The sequence below is a fragment of the Gobio gobio genome (assembly GCF_949357685.1).
Source record: "Gobio gobio genome assembly, chromosome: 21".
Lineage (NCBI taxonomy): Eukaryota > Metazoa > Chordata > Actinopteri > Cypriniformes > Gobionidae > Gobio > Gobio gobio.
In genome coordinates, this window is record NC_137117.1 from 23758148 (window position 1) to 23775247 (window position 17100).

Here is a 17100-nt window from a genome sequence, read left to right on the forward strand (position 1 = left end):
AATGAATAATGGAATAATTCAAAAGATTCGAGACACTGAGAATAATGAATCCCCAACACTACAAAAGGGGTTTGAAGTAAAAGCGTGCGAGACACTTTGCACATGATCCAACCATTCCTCTTTCAAAACACTGCGCACTGATGACGCTCTTCCGCTCCCCTCGTCCAATGGGAAAGCGCGGTTTTAACATGTGGGCTTCGGCCATGTTCTGCTTTTAAATAAGGAAGAAGCGGGAGGCGTTAATGTAACTTTGTGTACTCAATATCTCATTCACAGTATCTCTTACGGTTTCTGAGAAATTTGAGTCGGATAGGAAAAAATATCCACAACAGATACTAACACACGGTCAACTCGTGGGGGCTTGCTCAACCACAGATATAATTATTGCTGGGCTGGCATCTCGCCGTTAGCAGTTGGTTAGCTGGTCGAGCTAACGATCAGCGGTGTGGGTTTATCTGGACGGGTTTAGTCGTGCTCAAGTGAAGGATTCAGGTACTTTTAATCTAACAAAGCTGGTTAGCAGTGGCATGCGGATGAAGGGCAGAGGGAGCCCGCGTTTGGGACTGCGCTGACAGCCCCGAGGACTTATCCCGCTAAAATAAAGGCTTTCATCATGTTTAATAAGTTCTACGAATGGATCGGAACCGGCATCGCCAGTCTGCGAAACGGAGCTCCTGCTGGTGCTGTTCATGCCGGTTCAGCGAGAGTGGATCAGGACGGGACATCACGGAGAAAAAGACCCATAGATAGGTTAGTGATGTGCGAAGAATCGTAAGACAATTTGCGTACGTGTGCAATAAGAATTGTGATTTAAATGATCATGTTTAGATTTTAAAAGTTTGCTTTTGAGTCATAAGTTGGATTGTTTTGGTTCGGTCATTAAAGCGCCAACTGTTCCGATAGGATGACGTCAGAAACGCGTGCGCTTCAGCAACTCCTGCAAAAAAACTATTTTTCTTGTTTGTTGTTGTTGTTTTTCTTCCTCATGTGTAATGTTGTTTGTTTGAATATATGAATACATATTATTTGCTGCTTCAATCAAATTAGTAACTTTATAATGAAGTTAATATTACGTTTGTGTTATTGTATTTTTAAATTTACTGAATAATTCACGTTTATAATTTTTTTCTATACATAGTAATTCTATTTTTATATATATATATATATATATTACATATTATAATAAAATACATTCTCATACTTATGTCTCAATTATTTCTATATAGTTTGGATGATGGAGATGCAGTTGATCAGGAGGAGGAGAGGGCGGTGAAGAAATTCAGAATGGGTAACTAAAGTAACACTGTTTTTAGTACATGATTAAAAACTGAGTTATGCCTAACTTTTTCTTCTTCTTTTTTTTGCTTGTTTTTAGGAGACTTTATGGATACGGTAAAAAATGCAGCCGAAGGAGTGAAGACCCATGGTTCAAGTGTTGCGTTTTGGGTGAAGAACAGTGTCCGACCTGACCCAATGAACATGCTGCCGGCATCACCTGGTCCACTTCAAACAGCAATACCATCAGAGCCCGCAGCCAATTCTGCTACATCTGCGTCTTTGTGGGTGGACAATAAGGTACTTGTTTGCTCAAGCGTTTGTGATATCCTTGAAATATATCCTTGGTATGACAGAAGAGCAACTGCACTTGTGCTGTCTAATGCATTTTGTCTACACTGTACATTTTAATGTGTCTACCTTTGTTTTTCCCTAAAGTTTGGGGATCTGTCACATGATATACTTGAGGCTCCATCATCCAACACATTTGTGGCTCCATCCAGTTCAGTTGAGTGGAAGACTGTCACAAAATCTGGTAAGAATAAAACATCCTCTCTCTTTTTTTCTGCATGTAGGTAGTTATTTTTCTTTCTGCATATTACATATGCTGATATATACAATTTTTGTTTTGTTTTGATAGACTCCTTGAGTACGGAGCAGTCAGTGACCATATCAAAAATAAGCAGAAGGCAAGTTTGTATGGACCATCCACCCCACGAGACACACAAAGCTAACGGACACTCGGTTAATTTACCTGCTGCCTCCACGCCAAAACCATCCCCCTCTCCCCGCTTGGGCAGGTCCCTGTACCACCGACCACACAGGTCACCTTAAATAAAAAACTATATAAAATGTTTGAATTAAAAGTAGTCACTTGAAATAAGTACTAAATCCCTTTAATTAAATCATACTGTTTGTTGTTTAATGTTTTGTTGTGATGAATATTATAGTTCCGGTTTTGAAAGAGTGCAATAAGTGCAAAGGTTTGAAGCTGAAAGAAAGTGTGTTTGTAGCTTGCTGTCATCTGCGGAGACCCGTTCAGGAAAAGCCACTTATACCAGCCTGTATGAGAAGACCTTTCCCATTCGAGTGGTCCAGAGTCCTTCACATGGCAGCTCAAACCGTCTCCTCCGGACCAGAGCCCGCTGTACAGCACAGGAGGTCAGAAACTCACTGTACTCGTTTGTTTAATAAACAAAATATTTCATAAGCATACAATATTTGTAGAATTGACCTATCGGTAAGCCCCTCCCATCGAACGCCGATGAGCCAATGGCAGTTGAGTATCAGTTGCGCTGGGACCGGAACTCGGACATCTTTAGGTGTCAGCGCCATAGAGAAACATTGGAAAATCCGAAGCTGTCATCGGTTTGATGGTGTTTATGCTACAAAAATGGTAAATGTCGTGTCTGAGGTACTGTAACACTGATTCCAGGTATCCTGAGAGGATTTTCTGGTGGTCATACTCTAAGTTACTATTAAAGTTAGTAATTCCCTGCTAACGTACAAACCGACTAACTATAACTAACTGTTCTCATGCAATGGTGTAGGTCAGAAACACAAAGGTCTACATTTCAGTGCATCTCTCCATATTAAACTGATTAAATGTGAATTTATGTAATCTTACCCTGCGGTACATGAACAGTGTTGATCCTGGATGTTATCATCTGCGATCGTAACAAGAGGCTTCTCCCGTTTGCATTGAGATCTGTAAACCATCGCTTCCAAATTAATCTCTCACCATATTTATTTTATTTCTGTGAGTTTAGATATGTTTAAAGGTCTGCATTATCTGTCTTATAAGGAGGACTCCTATTTTGACGGGTGTTATGTGTGCTGTGTATGTTAATGGAATGCCACGGAGAGAGGGCTAGAGAGAGAGTTTGTGAATGAGACGTTAAGGCGCACTTATGCTTTGTTTGTTCAGCTCTTACGATGATTTTACAGTTAGCTGAGTTAGATTCCGAGTTAGCTACAGTAACTAAGGGGGGGCGGGGCTTACCCATTGGTCAATTGCTTAATTAGCCTTAGGGCTGCACAATCGATCAGAATAAAACAGAAATTGTGCTTAGTCTGATTTTCAAATCGCAAAGACTGTGGTTTAATAAAATAAGATTAAATTTAATTTCGGAGCAATATTAATATTAACAACCTGGAGCTTTTAAAAAGAGAGTCACAATTTCTATCCGAAAAATCACTATTAGCGTTTTTCCCCCTTCACTAATTAGACTTTGCTTTTACTGTTTTTATCTGTTTGTTTTTTAGTCTGTGTGTGAGGAGGAAAAGGAAGTTTACAGGCAGCTCCTAGCCATGGTGTCCGGTGGCCAGTCGACCTACCTTCACGATGGAAGTTCTCACTCCAGCATTCGCTCGCATCGAGATTTGTAAGTATCTGTGTCAAATTACTGTACATAGTGTTTCTGTGTATAAACCTGATCTGCTTAAAGGGATAGTTCACCCAATAATTTTAATTCTGCCATTAGCTACTCACCCTCATGCCGTCCCAAACCTGTAAGACTTTTGCATATCTTCACAAATGTCCATCCATTGAAAGTCTACGCAACCGAATCGATCACTTATTAAAAAGTTCATGATGACATCGTAAAAGTAATCCAAATGTATTGAGCTGTTAAATCCGTAAAAGTCTTCTGAAGAGTCGTTCTATATGATAAACATGCTTGACGTTTTGTGCTTGACGTGCCAGAACAAACCATATAAACCGCCCTATTCATATGGATTATGTTTACAATGTCTTTATGAACAATTTGAAGCGTCAACGTTTTGGTGGATTGAAGTTTAAATGGAGATATTTTCAAAGATAAACAAAACTCTTATGGGTTTGGAATGACATCAGGGTGATTGATGACAGAATTTTCATTTTTGGACAAAACTATTCCTTTAAGTTTAGTTTCAGATGAGTTTTCTCGCTTATGGTGAAACATTTTCTCTTGTTTCAGCTCCAGCTTCCTGTCATCCAGTCGAAGTTTTCTACAATGTGCCTCTCCAGCAGGCTCCGGCGCTGGTGTGTCGTCCTATGGGTTATCCAGTCTGCCTCCCAGCCCCCAGCCTGGGTCCAGTCAGGCTTCCAGTGCCCTGCCCAGTCCTGATGCGGCTTCTAGCATTCCAGAGCCTCAGCTATGGGCCCATGACCTTGAGTCCAGCACTAAAAGACCAGCTGTTCCCTCAGCTCCATCACCAGCTGCCCTTCAGGATACCTCCTCTCAGGACACACAGTCATCAGGTGAGTCCCATTTCATTCTTTTTCATGTTTGTAACGTGACATTTGTGGCTCAGCCCGAAGGAGCGACGTGGGGACACCTTCCCGTGGGCCCACCACTCACGGGAGGGACCGTAAGGGGCCGGTGCAAAGCGAATCGGGCAGCAGTCGGAGGCGGGGGCCTAGACGACCCGATCCCTGGACACGGAAACTGGCTCTTGGGACATGGAATGTCACCTCGCTGGCGGGGAAAGAGCCTGAGCTTGTGCGTGAGGTTGAGAGGTTCCGACTAGAGATAGTCGGAATCACCTCCACGCATGGCTTGGGCTCTGGAACCACACTCCTCGAGAGGGGATGGACTCTTTACCACTCTGGAGTTGCCCATGGTGAGAGGCGGCGGGCTGGTGTGGGTTTGCTTATAGCCCCCCAGCTCTGCTGCCATGTGTTGGAGTTTACCCCGGTGAACGAGAGGGTCGTTTCCCTGCGGCTTCGGCTCGGGGATAGGTCTCTCACTGTCGTTTGTGCCTATGGGCCGAACGGCAGTGCGGAGTACCCGGCCTTCTTGGTGTCCCTGGGAGGGGTGCTGGAAAGTGCTCCGACTGGGGACTCCGTCGTTCTACTGGGGGACTTCAACGCCCACGTGGGCAATGACAGTGAAACCTGGAGGGGCGTGATTGGGAGGAACGGCCCCCCTGATCTGAACCCGAGTGGTGTTCAGTTATTGGACTTCTGTGCTAGTTACAGTTTGTCCATAACGAACACCATGTTCAAGCATAAGGGTGTCCATCAGTGCACATGGCACCAGGACACCCTAGGTCGTAGGTCAATGATCGACTTTGTGGTCGTTTCATCTGATCTGCGGCCGTATGTCTTGGACACTCGGGTGAAGAGAGGGGCGGAGCTGTCAACTGATCACCACCTGGTGGTGAGTTGGATCCGATGGCGGGGGAGGAAGCTGGATAGACTCGGAAGACCCAAACGTACTGTGAGGGTCTGCTGGGAACGTTTGGCCGAGTCTCCTGTCAGAGAGATCTTCAACTCCTGCCTCCGGCAGAGCTTCGACCGGATCCCGAGGGAGGCTGGAGATATTGAGTCCGAGTGGACCATGTTCTCCACCTCCATTGTCAAAGCGGCTGCTCGGAGCTGTGGACGCAAGGTCTCCGGTGCCTGCCGAGGCGGCAATCCCCGAACCCGGTGGTGGACACCGGAAGTAAGGGATGCCGTCAAGCTGAAGAAGGAGTCCTATCGGGCCTGGCTGGCTTGTGGGACTCCTGAGGCAGCTGACAGGTACCGACAGGCTAAACGGACTGCAGCCCGGGTGGTCGTGGAGGCAAAAACTCGGGCCTGGGAGGAGTTCGGTGAGGCCATGGAAAAAGACTATCGGCTGGCCTCGAAGAGATTCTGGCAAACCGTCCGGCGCCTCAGGAGGGGGAAGCAGTGCCCTACCAACGCTGTTTACAGTGGCGATGGGCGGCTGTTGACCTCGACTGGGGATGTTGTCGGACGGTGGAAGGAATACTTCGAGGATCTCCTCAATCCCGCCGTCACGTCTTCCATTGAGGAAGCAGAGGCTGGGGGCTCAGAGGAGGACTCGTCCATCACCCGGGCTGAAGTCACCGAGGTGGTCAAGAAACTCCTCGGTGGCAAGGCACCGGGGGTGGATGAGATCCGCCCTGAGTACCTCAAGTCTCTGGATGTTGTGGGGCTGTCTTGGCTGACACGCCTCTGCAGCATCGCGTGGCGGTCGGGGACAGTGCCTCTGGGATGGCAGACCGGGGTGGTGGTCCCTCTTTTTAAGAAGGGGGACCGGAGGGTGTGTTCCAACTATAGGGGGATCACACTTCTCAGCCTCCCCGGGAAAGTCTATGCCAGGGTACTGGAGAGGAGAATTCGGCCGATAGTGGAACCTCGGATTCAGGAGGAACAGTGTGGTTTTCGTCCTGGTCGCGGAACACTGGACCAGCTCTATACCCTCTACAGGGTGCTGGAGGGTTCATGGGAGTTTGCCCAACCAGTCCACATTTGTTTTGTGGATTTGGAGAAGGCATTCGACTGTGTCCCTCGCGGCATCCTGTGGAGGGTGCTGGGGGAGTATGGGGTCCGGGGTCCTTTGCTGAGGGCTGTCCGGTCCCTGTATGACCGAAGCAGGAGTTTGGTCCGCATTGCCGGCAGTAAGTCAGACTTGTTCCCGGTGCATGTTGGACTCCGGCAGGGCTGCCCTTTGTCGCCGGTTCTGTTCATAATTTTTATGGACAGAATTTCTAGGCGCAGCCAAGGGCCGGAGGGTGTCAGGTTTGGGGACCACACGGTTTCGTCTCTGCTCTTTGCGGATGACGTTGTCGTGTTGGCCCCTTCTAACCAGGACCTTCAGCATGCATTGGGACGGTTTGCAGCCGAGTGTGAAGCGGCTGGGATGGGGATCAGCACCTCCAAATCCGAGGCCATGGTCCTCAGTCGGAAAAGGGTGGCTTGCCCACTCCAGGTTGGTGGAGAGTTCCTGCCCCAAGTGGAGGAGTTTAAGTATCTAGGGGTCTTGTTCACGAGTGAGGGGAGGATGGAACGGGAGATTGACAGACGGATCGGTGCAGCTTCTGCAGTAATGCGGTCGATGTACCGGTCTGTCGTGGTGAAGAAAGAGCTAAGCCGTAAGGCGAAGCTCTCGATTTACCGGTCAATCTACGTTCCTACTCTCACCTATGGTCATGAGCTTTGGGTCATGACCGAAAGGACAAGATCCCGGATACAGGCGGCCGAAATGAGCTTTCTCCGCAGGGTGGCTGGGCGCTCCCTTAGAGATAGGGTGAGGAGCTCAGTCACTCGGGAGGAACTCGGAGTAGAGCCGCTGCTCCTCCACATCGAGAGGGGACAGCTGAGGTGGCTCGGGCATCTGTTCCGGATGCCTCCTGAACGCCTTCCCGGGAAGGTGTTTCGGGCATGTCCAACCGGGAGGAGGCCCCGGGGAAGACCGAGGACACGCTGGAGGGACTATGTCTCCCGGCTGGCCTTGGAACGCCTCGGTGTCCCCCCGGAAGAGCTAGAGGAAGTGTCTAGGGAGAGGGAAGTCTGGGCATCTCGGCTTAGACTGCTGCCCCCGCGACCCGGCCCCGGATAAGCGGAAGAAGATGGATGGATGGATGGATGTTTGTAACGTAACCTTGGCTTAAAGGTTGGCTTAATGTAGTGTTTCACTTTCTTTAGCTCATGACGGAGATTCAGTCATTTTTGTAAAGGAGCAACGGGGTAAGAAACCTGAGAGCTCGAGGTAAGAGAACATTTTGAGTTTACCATTTGATCTCCATTTCTTTTTTCTTTACATAACCCCTTCTTACTCTTTCTAGTGTGCCGTGCTTCCAGGCTGAACTGTGGATCAAAGAACTGTGAGTACTTGTTATCTTTTATCTAATATGTACAGTTGTGGAAGTAAATCGCTTCTGATATCTGCCATTTTTGCTGTGTATTTTCAGGACTAGCCTCTATGACTCTAGAGCTCGAGAGCGACGGAGGTTGATCGAAGAGCAGGAGGCTCTGGCCTCCCAGTTCCTGCGCCAGGTAAGTCAGTTTGCCCTCATTTTACACCTGCATTTTTTGACAATCCAACTCATGCTCTCATTTGTATAATCAGCGTCTCTCTGGAGAGGGTCGAGCCACCCCAGCAAGTGTTGAGCTGAAGGTTCGAGTCCCTCTAGAGAAGGAGGTTCCTGTTGCAGCTGTTATCACAGAGCCTCCGCCTATTAAAGAGGTGCCAGAATTCCCAGAGTTAACAGAGGTGAGTGCTCCTAAAGGAATGGATGAAAATTGTTATCATAAAATAAAAATTGTCATTTACTCACCCTCATATCGTTCCAAACCTTTTTAACGTAGGGGGGTTTCACACTGGGCATGTTTTGCCAAGCTGCAGTGCTGCAGTCTGGTTTCGCACTCATTTCATTCTAGGGATGTGCACAAGAACTCGTACTCGGATGTGATCACAACGATCGATCATGAAAACATGATCGCTGTGACGATGTATTAGTTTTTTTCTGATTGGTTATTGCGGCATTTTGACCGGTTCCTGATGTCTGGTTAGTTGGTGTTAGGACGGCATGCAGTCCAGACTGGCGAAATAAAGTGAAGCTATGGATTTGAAAACGTGCACTGCAGTAACACTTGTAATAACTTTGATCATGAAAATACAGTTAAATGCAAGATGTGCAGCACCAATCATAACATTTATAATGAGATCACTATTGTAATAGAATTATTTGCTTTAGTTGCCTGTGTTTCAGCGTTGTTGTTATGGGAAGAGCCCATCCATAACAGGAGTGATACATTCAGACAAGCACACATGTCAAGCGCGCATGTCAAGTTCACATGCGCATTCGTGTTCTTTTGTGCAGATGTAAGTTGTAATATTACTTTTATATTGTGTATATATCAGATTAATCTCATATAGGATCATAGACCGTAAAAAAAATATGGATGACGCGACTTCATTGGCTTCCGCTGAAGTAACTGTGGTCCGAATATGGCGCTGACATCTTGCGCAGATTTGGGACCGAGTCTGCGCAGTAGTGATCTCGGGACCGGAATCTGCGGGGTAGAGAGCAGGAAGTAGAGGTGCGATATCAAAATCCCGTCCACACTCTCACAGATGCAGAACAATTCATTATGTTGGTGTGAAATAAACAGTTATAGAAATGTAGAAATTAAAGCTAAAGCTCCAATCTCCTCCCGAAAATCCTGAAAAAAGTCAGGTTGGTGCCTCAGTGACAACTTTACTCAGAGAAGCTGTCAATCTCAGCTGTCAATCATGACGTCACACCCCCCGTTTTTATAGCATCAAATAACTAACTAAAACCAAACTTATTTAAAGAAGAACACGTGAAATTAAATCGTAATAAAAACTGCCTACAATTACAGAAACCTAGCCTGACAAGCCAACCCACATCAAGATGTTGGGTCTGGAAACTCACCATTGACAGGGCTCAATCCAAGGGGCGTGATAAACGGTTGTCTTTCAAATTCCCTCTGCACGCAATTTGATAGCGCTATGGGCGCCACAACCAACCAGAGCGAAGAAGAAGGTGAAGCCGAGCTAACGTTAGTTGATAGACTTTCGCCAGATCCGGTAGACAAAACTTCGAACATATCTTCTTTTCTTAAGAATGACTTCAGTGCCGTTCTTTTCTCAAAGAAAAGCTTAACTCCAAGTCTTCCAGAGTCGCGGCCAAAGCCGATTCAAAAGGCCACTGTTCGTCAGCTTTGTTTACAAGTAGCACGCAGTGTTAAGTTTAAGACATAAAAAATGTGTTCATGCACATGTATATCTCTGTGCTGAATTTAGTTTAAGATTTCACATGACCGATTACCAAAAGGAAAAGGGAACTCTTATTATGAAGTCCCCGGAAGTGCGGATGTTGTTGTTGTTGTTCCCCGAGCACGAATGCACAATAAACGGGTGATCGTTAAACCACTGACATGTGTCTTCTTTAAGTATAACACGCAGAACCTCCGCAACTCTGCTGTGACTTGCCGTCATTATGTTAAGCCCGCCCACCGACTCTACACACGCTGGGATTGGCCTGACCAGAGTTTGGTTTTTCCAGCTCTCAGGTCTACCGAGAGTTGCTAGACTACACTTGTGGCAAAATAAATTTTCTGCCGCTAGGGTGCGTCTAGATTTCTTGGCTAACAGAAACCAACTTTGGGAAAAAATTATTTGAAGTGTAATTTGATTGTTTAGTTTGTCTTGCGTTCATTAGAAAACACGGAGGGGCGGGTTTTATGAGCTATACTGAGGCCAGCCACCTGGGGGCGATCGAGGCGCGGAGGCTTCAGTTTCTGAGAGGAGTGCTACAGGCTTGTATAGGATGCATTTGGTTGAGTTTGTTAACCTGCTAGCAAGGTGCTTTAGTTTACCGATGTTCATTCAGTCTTCAGAGTCAGCAATGCCTGACATTATTGACTATCATTTGATTAATTGAGGCAGTCATAATCCTTTTTAGATGTTTCTTTTTCAAAAACATGGATATTATTAATAATCCAGCTGTTATTTTTTTATAACAGTAATTTAATATAATTTCTCATCATAGATTCAAAAACATTCAGTGATGTCTGGAAGCACTTGATGAAGTAGTTGTGTATTCTTTGTGCTTTAGTTACCCGTGTTGTTACAGGAAAAGTGCATCCACAACTGGCCACTTTGTGGCTAGCACATAGTTTAAGTTCGCTTGCATTTGGGTCCTTTTGTGCAGAGAAAAGTTGTAATGTTAAGTTTATGTTGTGTATATAGGATATCTGATTAATCTCATAGGATGTGCCATATAATGCTTCCGATTACTGGTGTTCATTCACTCATCACCTTCACCTCATGCAGCTATTCCTTTTTAGATGTTTCCTTTTCAAAAACATGCATTATTGATAATATTGCAGTGTTATTTTTCAAGTCTTATTTTAACTGACATTTTTGCATGTCATAATTTTTATTTGTCAACATTAATTTTCGTAAATTCATAAAGTATTGTCATTAGTGCCATGACCGACACACCCCATCCTCCACACAAATACTCAAGTACTCGTTTTTTGATATCTATCAGGACTCAAATTGAAACATTTACAAAATGCCCATCCCTACTTCATTCTATTAAACAATTTGAACCATTTCTATTTGATTTCTACATCATCACAAACGTGCATGGTGTATTCCAGGTAAATCATCTCTATTGTCATCTCCTACATGTTTTGTTAATGGCGGCGGTGGCTAAAAATCACGCAGTGATATTTTACTTCCTGAACAAGTGCTCACTCGAGTCAGAGTTGCTTTCACATTCACATGAATCGCGCCATAGGTCCAGTGCAACCGAACTCACACCACCTACTAGAGGTTAGTCGTGGGTTTGGTACCCTGGTGCGATCCCTGGCAGAGTCCTGCACGGGTCCGATTTTGTAAACCCGCACCCGCCCGTACCCGTAGTGCTTAAAACCGCATCCGACCCGTTTTCCGACAACAGCACTAAATAAAATCCGCACCCGACCTGCTTAAAATAGAACCGACACCCGACCCGCACCCGCAATAAAATCATTGTTTTTTAAAAAATATGTTTTTTTAACATATCACATTATAGACACATACAAAAATGTTTATTGCCTGCATACAGAAGTTATTACATGACCATTAACACAAGGACAACTTCAGCCAGGACATTCTAAATGCTTAACGTGGCTTAATGTAGGTAAGACGCTGTTATTAAGAGACCAAACTCAGTAAACATAATACTAATAACGTATACTATGTACAAAAAATCAGATGAGCCCAGAATATGAATGCAACGCGTTTAATAACATGTTAAGCGTTTTCCTCCCATAGAAAACCATTATGAGAAAATGCTTAACGTGGCTTAATGAGGGCTACTAAGACAGTGTTATTAAGAGACCAAACTCAGGAAACAACACAAATACTGTTCGATAGAACTGCTTGTGCTTGGTTTGTTACCACAGTTATCTGCGTGCTTCCTCAGCGATGAAGTTCCACATTTGCGGCTCTCTTTTCTTCAACTCCTCATGATCCATCTTGACAACTGCAGTGCAGGCAGATCGCGCGCGGTTGTGATTCTTCTGGGAGGGCGCGCGGCCACAAATAAACTGACATGGATTTGAAATTATTTTGTCAACTTGAAATACAGGCAAGGCATATTTTAGTATATGCATATTTTTAGGAACACATCTACAATATACATGCATATATTTTTATATATAGGCCTATATTCGTTTGCACGTGACTGTTTAGACCCGTGTCCTCCCTTGTCCGACTCGACCCGCACCCGTATCCGACACAGTAGGATGTTTTTCACCCGTTTCAGCAATATTCGCGGGTCACCCGTCGGGTACCCGCACCCGTGCAGGACTCTGCTCCCTGGTCCACATGACAGCTTTCACAATTCACATTACCAATTTTTTATGCGAACCATGCTCTGGTTTAAACTAATCTGCCAGTGTGAAAGCCCCCTACTATTTAGAATATCTGTAACCAAACTGTTTTGGTTACCATTGATTTCCATTTTGTAAGGGCAATAAACACATTTTTCAGAATATCTTTTATGTTCTACGGATGTCCTACAGGTTTGGAACGACATGACAGCATTTGAAATTTTTGTGTGAACTTCCCCTTCAAGTTCACCAGTTTGAGTTGAATTGACTTGTCCAAAGGTCTGAGACTATTAGTGGAAAAGTTGCATTTTGTCTTTCTACAAAACTTGATGATCCATGTTATCCAGCATGATTTAAAATGTTCCAAAGATGATAATGTTTTGTTAGAGCACTGAGTTGATCTTGTGCAGTGCACAATGTTCACATTGTCAGCCTCACACATTTGCATGCAATTTGGTTGGTGCTGTTGAAATATTTCATTCATATTTCATTTATTTCATCAAAGAATTTAAATATTACTTAATTTACCTCATCAATTTTTTTCTATGGCTATCCATAGTTCTAAAAATACTGGAAGTATCAGGGAACTTTATAATCTCTGGAACATTTTGTTGAGTGCAATACTGTTGTTGTTTATAATTATTATTATTATTCAATAATAATATTACATTTTTTTTATCATTCTAAAACTGCCTGATTGAGTGGGGGGGAATCAGTGTGATCGATCTCAGATGTTTGTTCACCACAGTTTATTAGTCCGTTTTTTTTAAACTGACTAATAATCATCATAAAGTTTGAGACTGTAATGTGGTGTCAATTTTCCACAGACTTAAGATGATAACAGCAGAGATTCCCAAACTGTTTTTTGTCTGCCAAGCCTGTCTGATTTAAAATCTCAGGGGGTACCATACTAAATGTTTTAAATCAATAATTTTACATCAAATTTTTTTTAGTATGTTCTATTTTGATTTAAAAAAATGTTTTAAATGGTTTTACTTTTTTTTTTATTAGCTTTTTATGAACTCACAATCCCTAGTTTGGGAAAGTGTACAGTGCAGGAATGTTTTTTAGTGGTGCGTTTCCTATTTGTGACGTTCGCAGGACATGGAGAAGGAGGTGAACAGAGCTCTGAGAGGCGGCAGTCAAGATGAGATTCTCAGTGAGGGCTTCCGCCTCACCATCACCAGGAAGGACCTGCAGACGCTCAGCCACCTCAACTGGCTCAATGATGAGGTCAGAACTTTACTACATCATTCAGGTTTCTGTACAAGCCTGTCCGTAATTTCCAGTAGTATTTTAAAATGGATTCTGAGGAATCCATTTGTTCCCCTGTAATTATCAAAACCTACGAGTTTTCCAGTGGCTGAAGATATCTCAAGATTTGAGGGACTGACGTATATATTTTTTCCATTTCAGGTTATTAACTTCTACATGAACCTGCTTGTGGAGCGCAGTAAACAGCCCAACCTGCCATCCACTTACACCTTCAACACCTTCTTCTTTCCCAAACTGCGGAGCTCTGGTTACTCTGCTGTCCGCCGCTGGACTAAAAAAGTGGATATCTTTTCTGTAGACATCATTCTGGTGCCTGTCCACCTGGGGGTGCACTGGTGCTTGTCTGTAAGTAAACCAAGGTCACACTGAGGACATGTGCCTGGAAGATGCATTGCATTTGGACTGATGCTTTCTTTCCTGATATCAAGTAATTCAAAATAGTATTGTAATACATTTACAATGAGTTGAATACATGAACTGTTAATTCCGATTTGCTGTGAAGTCCGGATTGTCATTTGTTTTGTTTTGTTTTTTATCTAATTTTTTGCTTTTGATAGGTGGTGGATTTTCGTAAGAAGAGCGTCACTTACTTTGATTCCATGGGAGGAAACAACGACGAGGCCTGCAGGATTTTATTGTGAGTGCTGCCTGTGGATTAGATGATGAAACGGGTCTGCAAGAAGTGCCTTTTCTAAATAAATCCCATGATAACCCATTAAGAAATAAACAATGAATTATGCATGACTAGGCATTGTCAAAAGTGTCTTAACTGTGCCTCTGTATTTCAGAAAATATCTGAAACAAGAAAGTGAAGACAAGAAGGGGCGGAACTTGGATACCTCAGAATGGATTCTAAAAAGCAAAAGACGCAATGTGAGTTTCCCAACATAAACATCATTTAGGGCTTGTATTGTTTTAAATTGACCAAAAAAACCTCCTGGATCATCTAAAATATGTTTTATTTCCCTGAATGCTCAGGAGATCCCTCAGCAAATGAATGGAAGTGACTGCGGAATGTTCACATGCAAATATGCTGAATACATCACCAAAGACCGACCAATCACATTCACACAGGCGAGCATCATTTGCATAGATTTTTCTGAAGATCTTGTTGGTCACACTTGGACATTTAATTGACATTTAATTCTTGTTTTAAACAGAAACACATGCCCTATTTCAGAAGACGAATGGTATGGGAGATCCTGAACCAGAAACTGTTGTGATTGGACACTATTTGTGTGTGTGTGTACAGAACGTATTTTGATGTGTCGTATGGATATGAGGGCTCCTGTGCACTTCAGGAACCCCGAGACAAATATGGGATGCCCTCAATCACTTGTCATTTCTATGCTGTCTAAATGAAACGAGGGAAATCCTCATGCACCTAAAGGACACATTCTCAGCCTTTAAGAGTCAGGGCAATGGATTTTTGCTCTTTTATAGTTCCCTATAACTTGACATGCTTTTGATTAGCCAGCTAATGTTGTTTGACTATGGAAGGATGTTATTTTCAATCTTTTGTGCTACCATTCATCTGCAGTCAATATAAGGTTTGTCTTAAGATGAATTCAAATGATTAGTTTCAGTTTTTTGGCAGAGTGTGCTTGATCTCAAATCATCTGAAGTCATAAATGTTATAGTAATATGATTACTGAGTGTTACGCTGATATCTTTTCACTCAAGTACTAGTAAACAGCTGGAAATGACAATCACAGACTCACTCAGTGAATTTGTAATGAAAAACAGCAGTTTACTTAAAATTTGGGCTATTTGATATCTGTATGTTTTATACAGAAACTGTTGTGGTATTGAACTATTAAGTTCATTTTCTTTTAAATAAGCAACTAAGACTCAATTAGAGGTCTTTAGGATGTCTGTTTTTTTGGAAAGACATTTTTTTATTTTTTTATTTTTTCAGATTTAAGTGAGATTTAGTGGTTCTTTTTTTTCTAGTGGGTGATGAAAAGCTCTTGTGCTGCAATGCTTTTGACTTCAGTATGTCTTGAGATGGAGTTCTGTCGTCACAGGCATGTTTATTTTTATCAGTATTTGCTGACTCTTTGATTATTTGAGGGGTCTTCTGACATTTTTGGTCATCTCAGACTGCGCTTAACCCAGCAGCTTCATGTTTTCTGTTCTTGACATTACTCTGTTCTTTTGTGTACGAGAGAACTATTTTTTGCAACCGTTTCTAAAAAACTTTTCTGCAGGATCCACAAATATTGTGTATATACAGTGACTATACGGTAAAACTGAAGACATATTTAATACGCATTTTGTACCTTTTATTATCTGTTTTTGTATGTGGAACAGGTCTTACCAGAAATAAATTCCTGAGGTTATGGGTGTATCAGATGATAATTGAAATCATTTCAAATGAATTCTTGATTTTTTTGAGTCATCTAAGAAACTCCTGTTTTATGTGCTTTAGACAGGAAATTTGACTTGGAATACCAAAAAAAGCAAAAAAAATATTAAAGGTGTTAAGACAGGGTTGGGTAACTACAAATGTCCTGATTAGTTTCTGATTCATTTGCTGGTGTATTTCAATTTGTTTTTGATTGGCTAAAGCCAGGGGTGTCCAAAGACAGTCCTGGAGGGCTACTGTACTGCAAAGTTTAGCTCCAACTTGCCTCAACACACCTGCCTGGAAGTTTCTAGTATGGCTAGTAAAACCTTGATTAGCTGGTTCAGGTGTGTTTAATTGGGGTTGGAGATAAACTCTGCAGAACAGTGGCCCTCCAGGAGCAGGATTGGACATCCCTGGCTAAAGCAGACTACATGAATCATTTGCATTTGTGAATCAGGCTACAATAGTCACGTTGAATGTTTGTTTTTTGCATGATTCCAGTGGTGACAACTTTTTTTGCAATATCAATTCAACAACAGGTCTCTGTTTATATACAGTTAAAACATGCAGTTTAGTAAGTTTGTTCTACTAAATGCAGGTCTTTTAAGAATCGATGGGTATTGTTTAGATGAAGATCTGGAAATTAATAGCCTTTAATATTACCAAACCTTAGTAAGATACATTTTACCCTAAAGTCTCGCTGGGTAAATTTGGCATAAGCTGACTTATCTTTTTTTTAGAAACAGAAAATGCCTACATTATAGGCCATATTTCTTGAAAATCTTTTAAGGGTAACTTCAATGATTTAGCATTAAGCTTTGTATTTATACTGAGTCATTTATGCATGAAATGTTCCGGTTACTAACGTAACCTTGGTTCCCTGAGATAACAGGAACGAATATTGCGTTAGTTTCTGATGCTTATGGGGGGAAAACAAAAGCCTGATTGGTTCACATCTGTGCACAGACAAATGGCTTTTCAGCCTGCCAAAAGGGGCGGGCCGACTGCCTATTTAAGTCAAGTCGAAAGCCATTTTTAGCGAGAAATGTGGAGTCAGAATCGTTCATAGGCGCTGTAG

At 43.1% G+C, this 17100-nt stretch overlaps 1 protein-coding gene across 2 annotated transcripts; it reads left to right on the top strand.

The window, feature by feature from the left end:
• The first annotated feature begins 192 nt into the window (after nt 1-192).
• Nucleotides 193-16178, top strand: senp1 (SUMO specific peptidase 1). Of its 2 annotated transcripts, none has more exons than XM_079803392.1 (18): nt 193-750; nt 1227-1288; nt 1376-1575; nt 1714-1810; nt 1916-2099; nt 2289-2436; nt 3541-3659; nt 4233-4516; nt 7691-7754; nt 7831-7869; nt 7957-8041; nt 8115-8258; nt 13499-13630; nt 13814-14017; nt 14230-14309; nt 14461-14545; nt 14651-14746; nt 14833-16178. In XM_079803392.1, exons 1-18 carry the CDS (start codon nt 614-616, stop codon nt 14893-14895), a joined length of 2223 nt encoding a protein of 740 aa, XP_079659518.1. In that variant the 5' UTR covers nt 193-613; the 3' UTR covers nt 14896-16178. The 2 variants fall into 2 exon arrangements, with proteins under 2 accessions (XP_079659518.1, XP_079659519.1); XM_079803393.1 differs by having other exon boundaries at nt 1916-1964.
• Nucleotides 16179-17100: the final 922 nt, after the last annotated feature.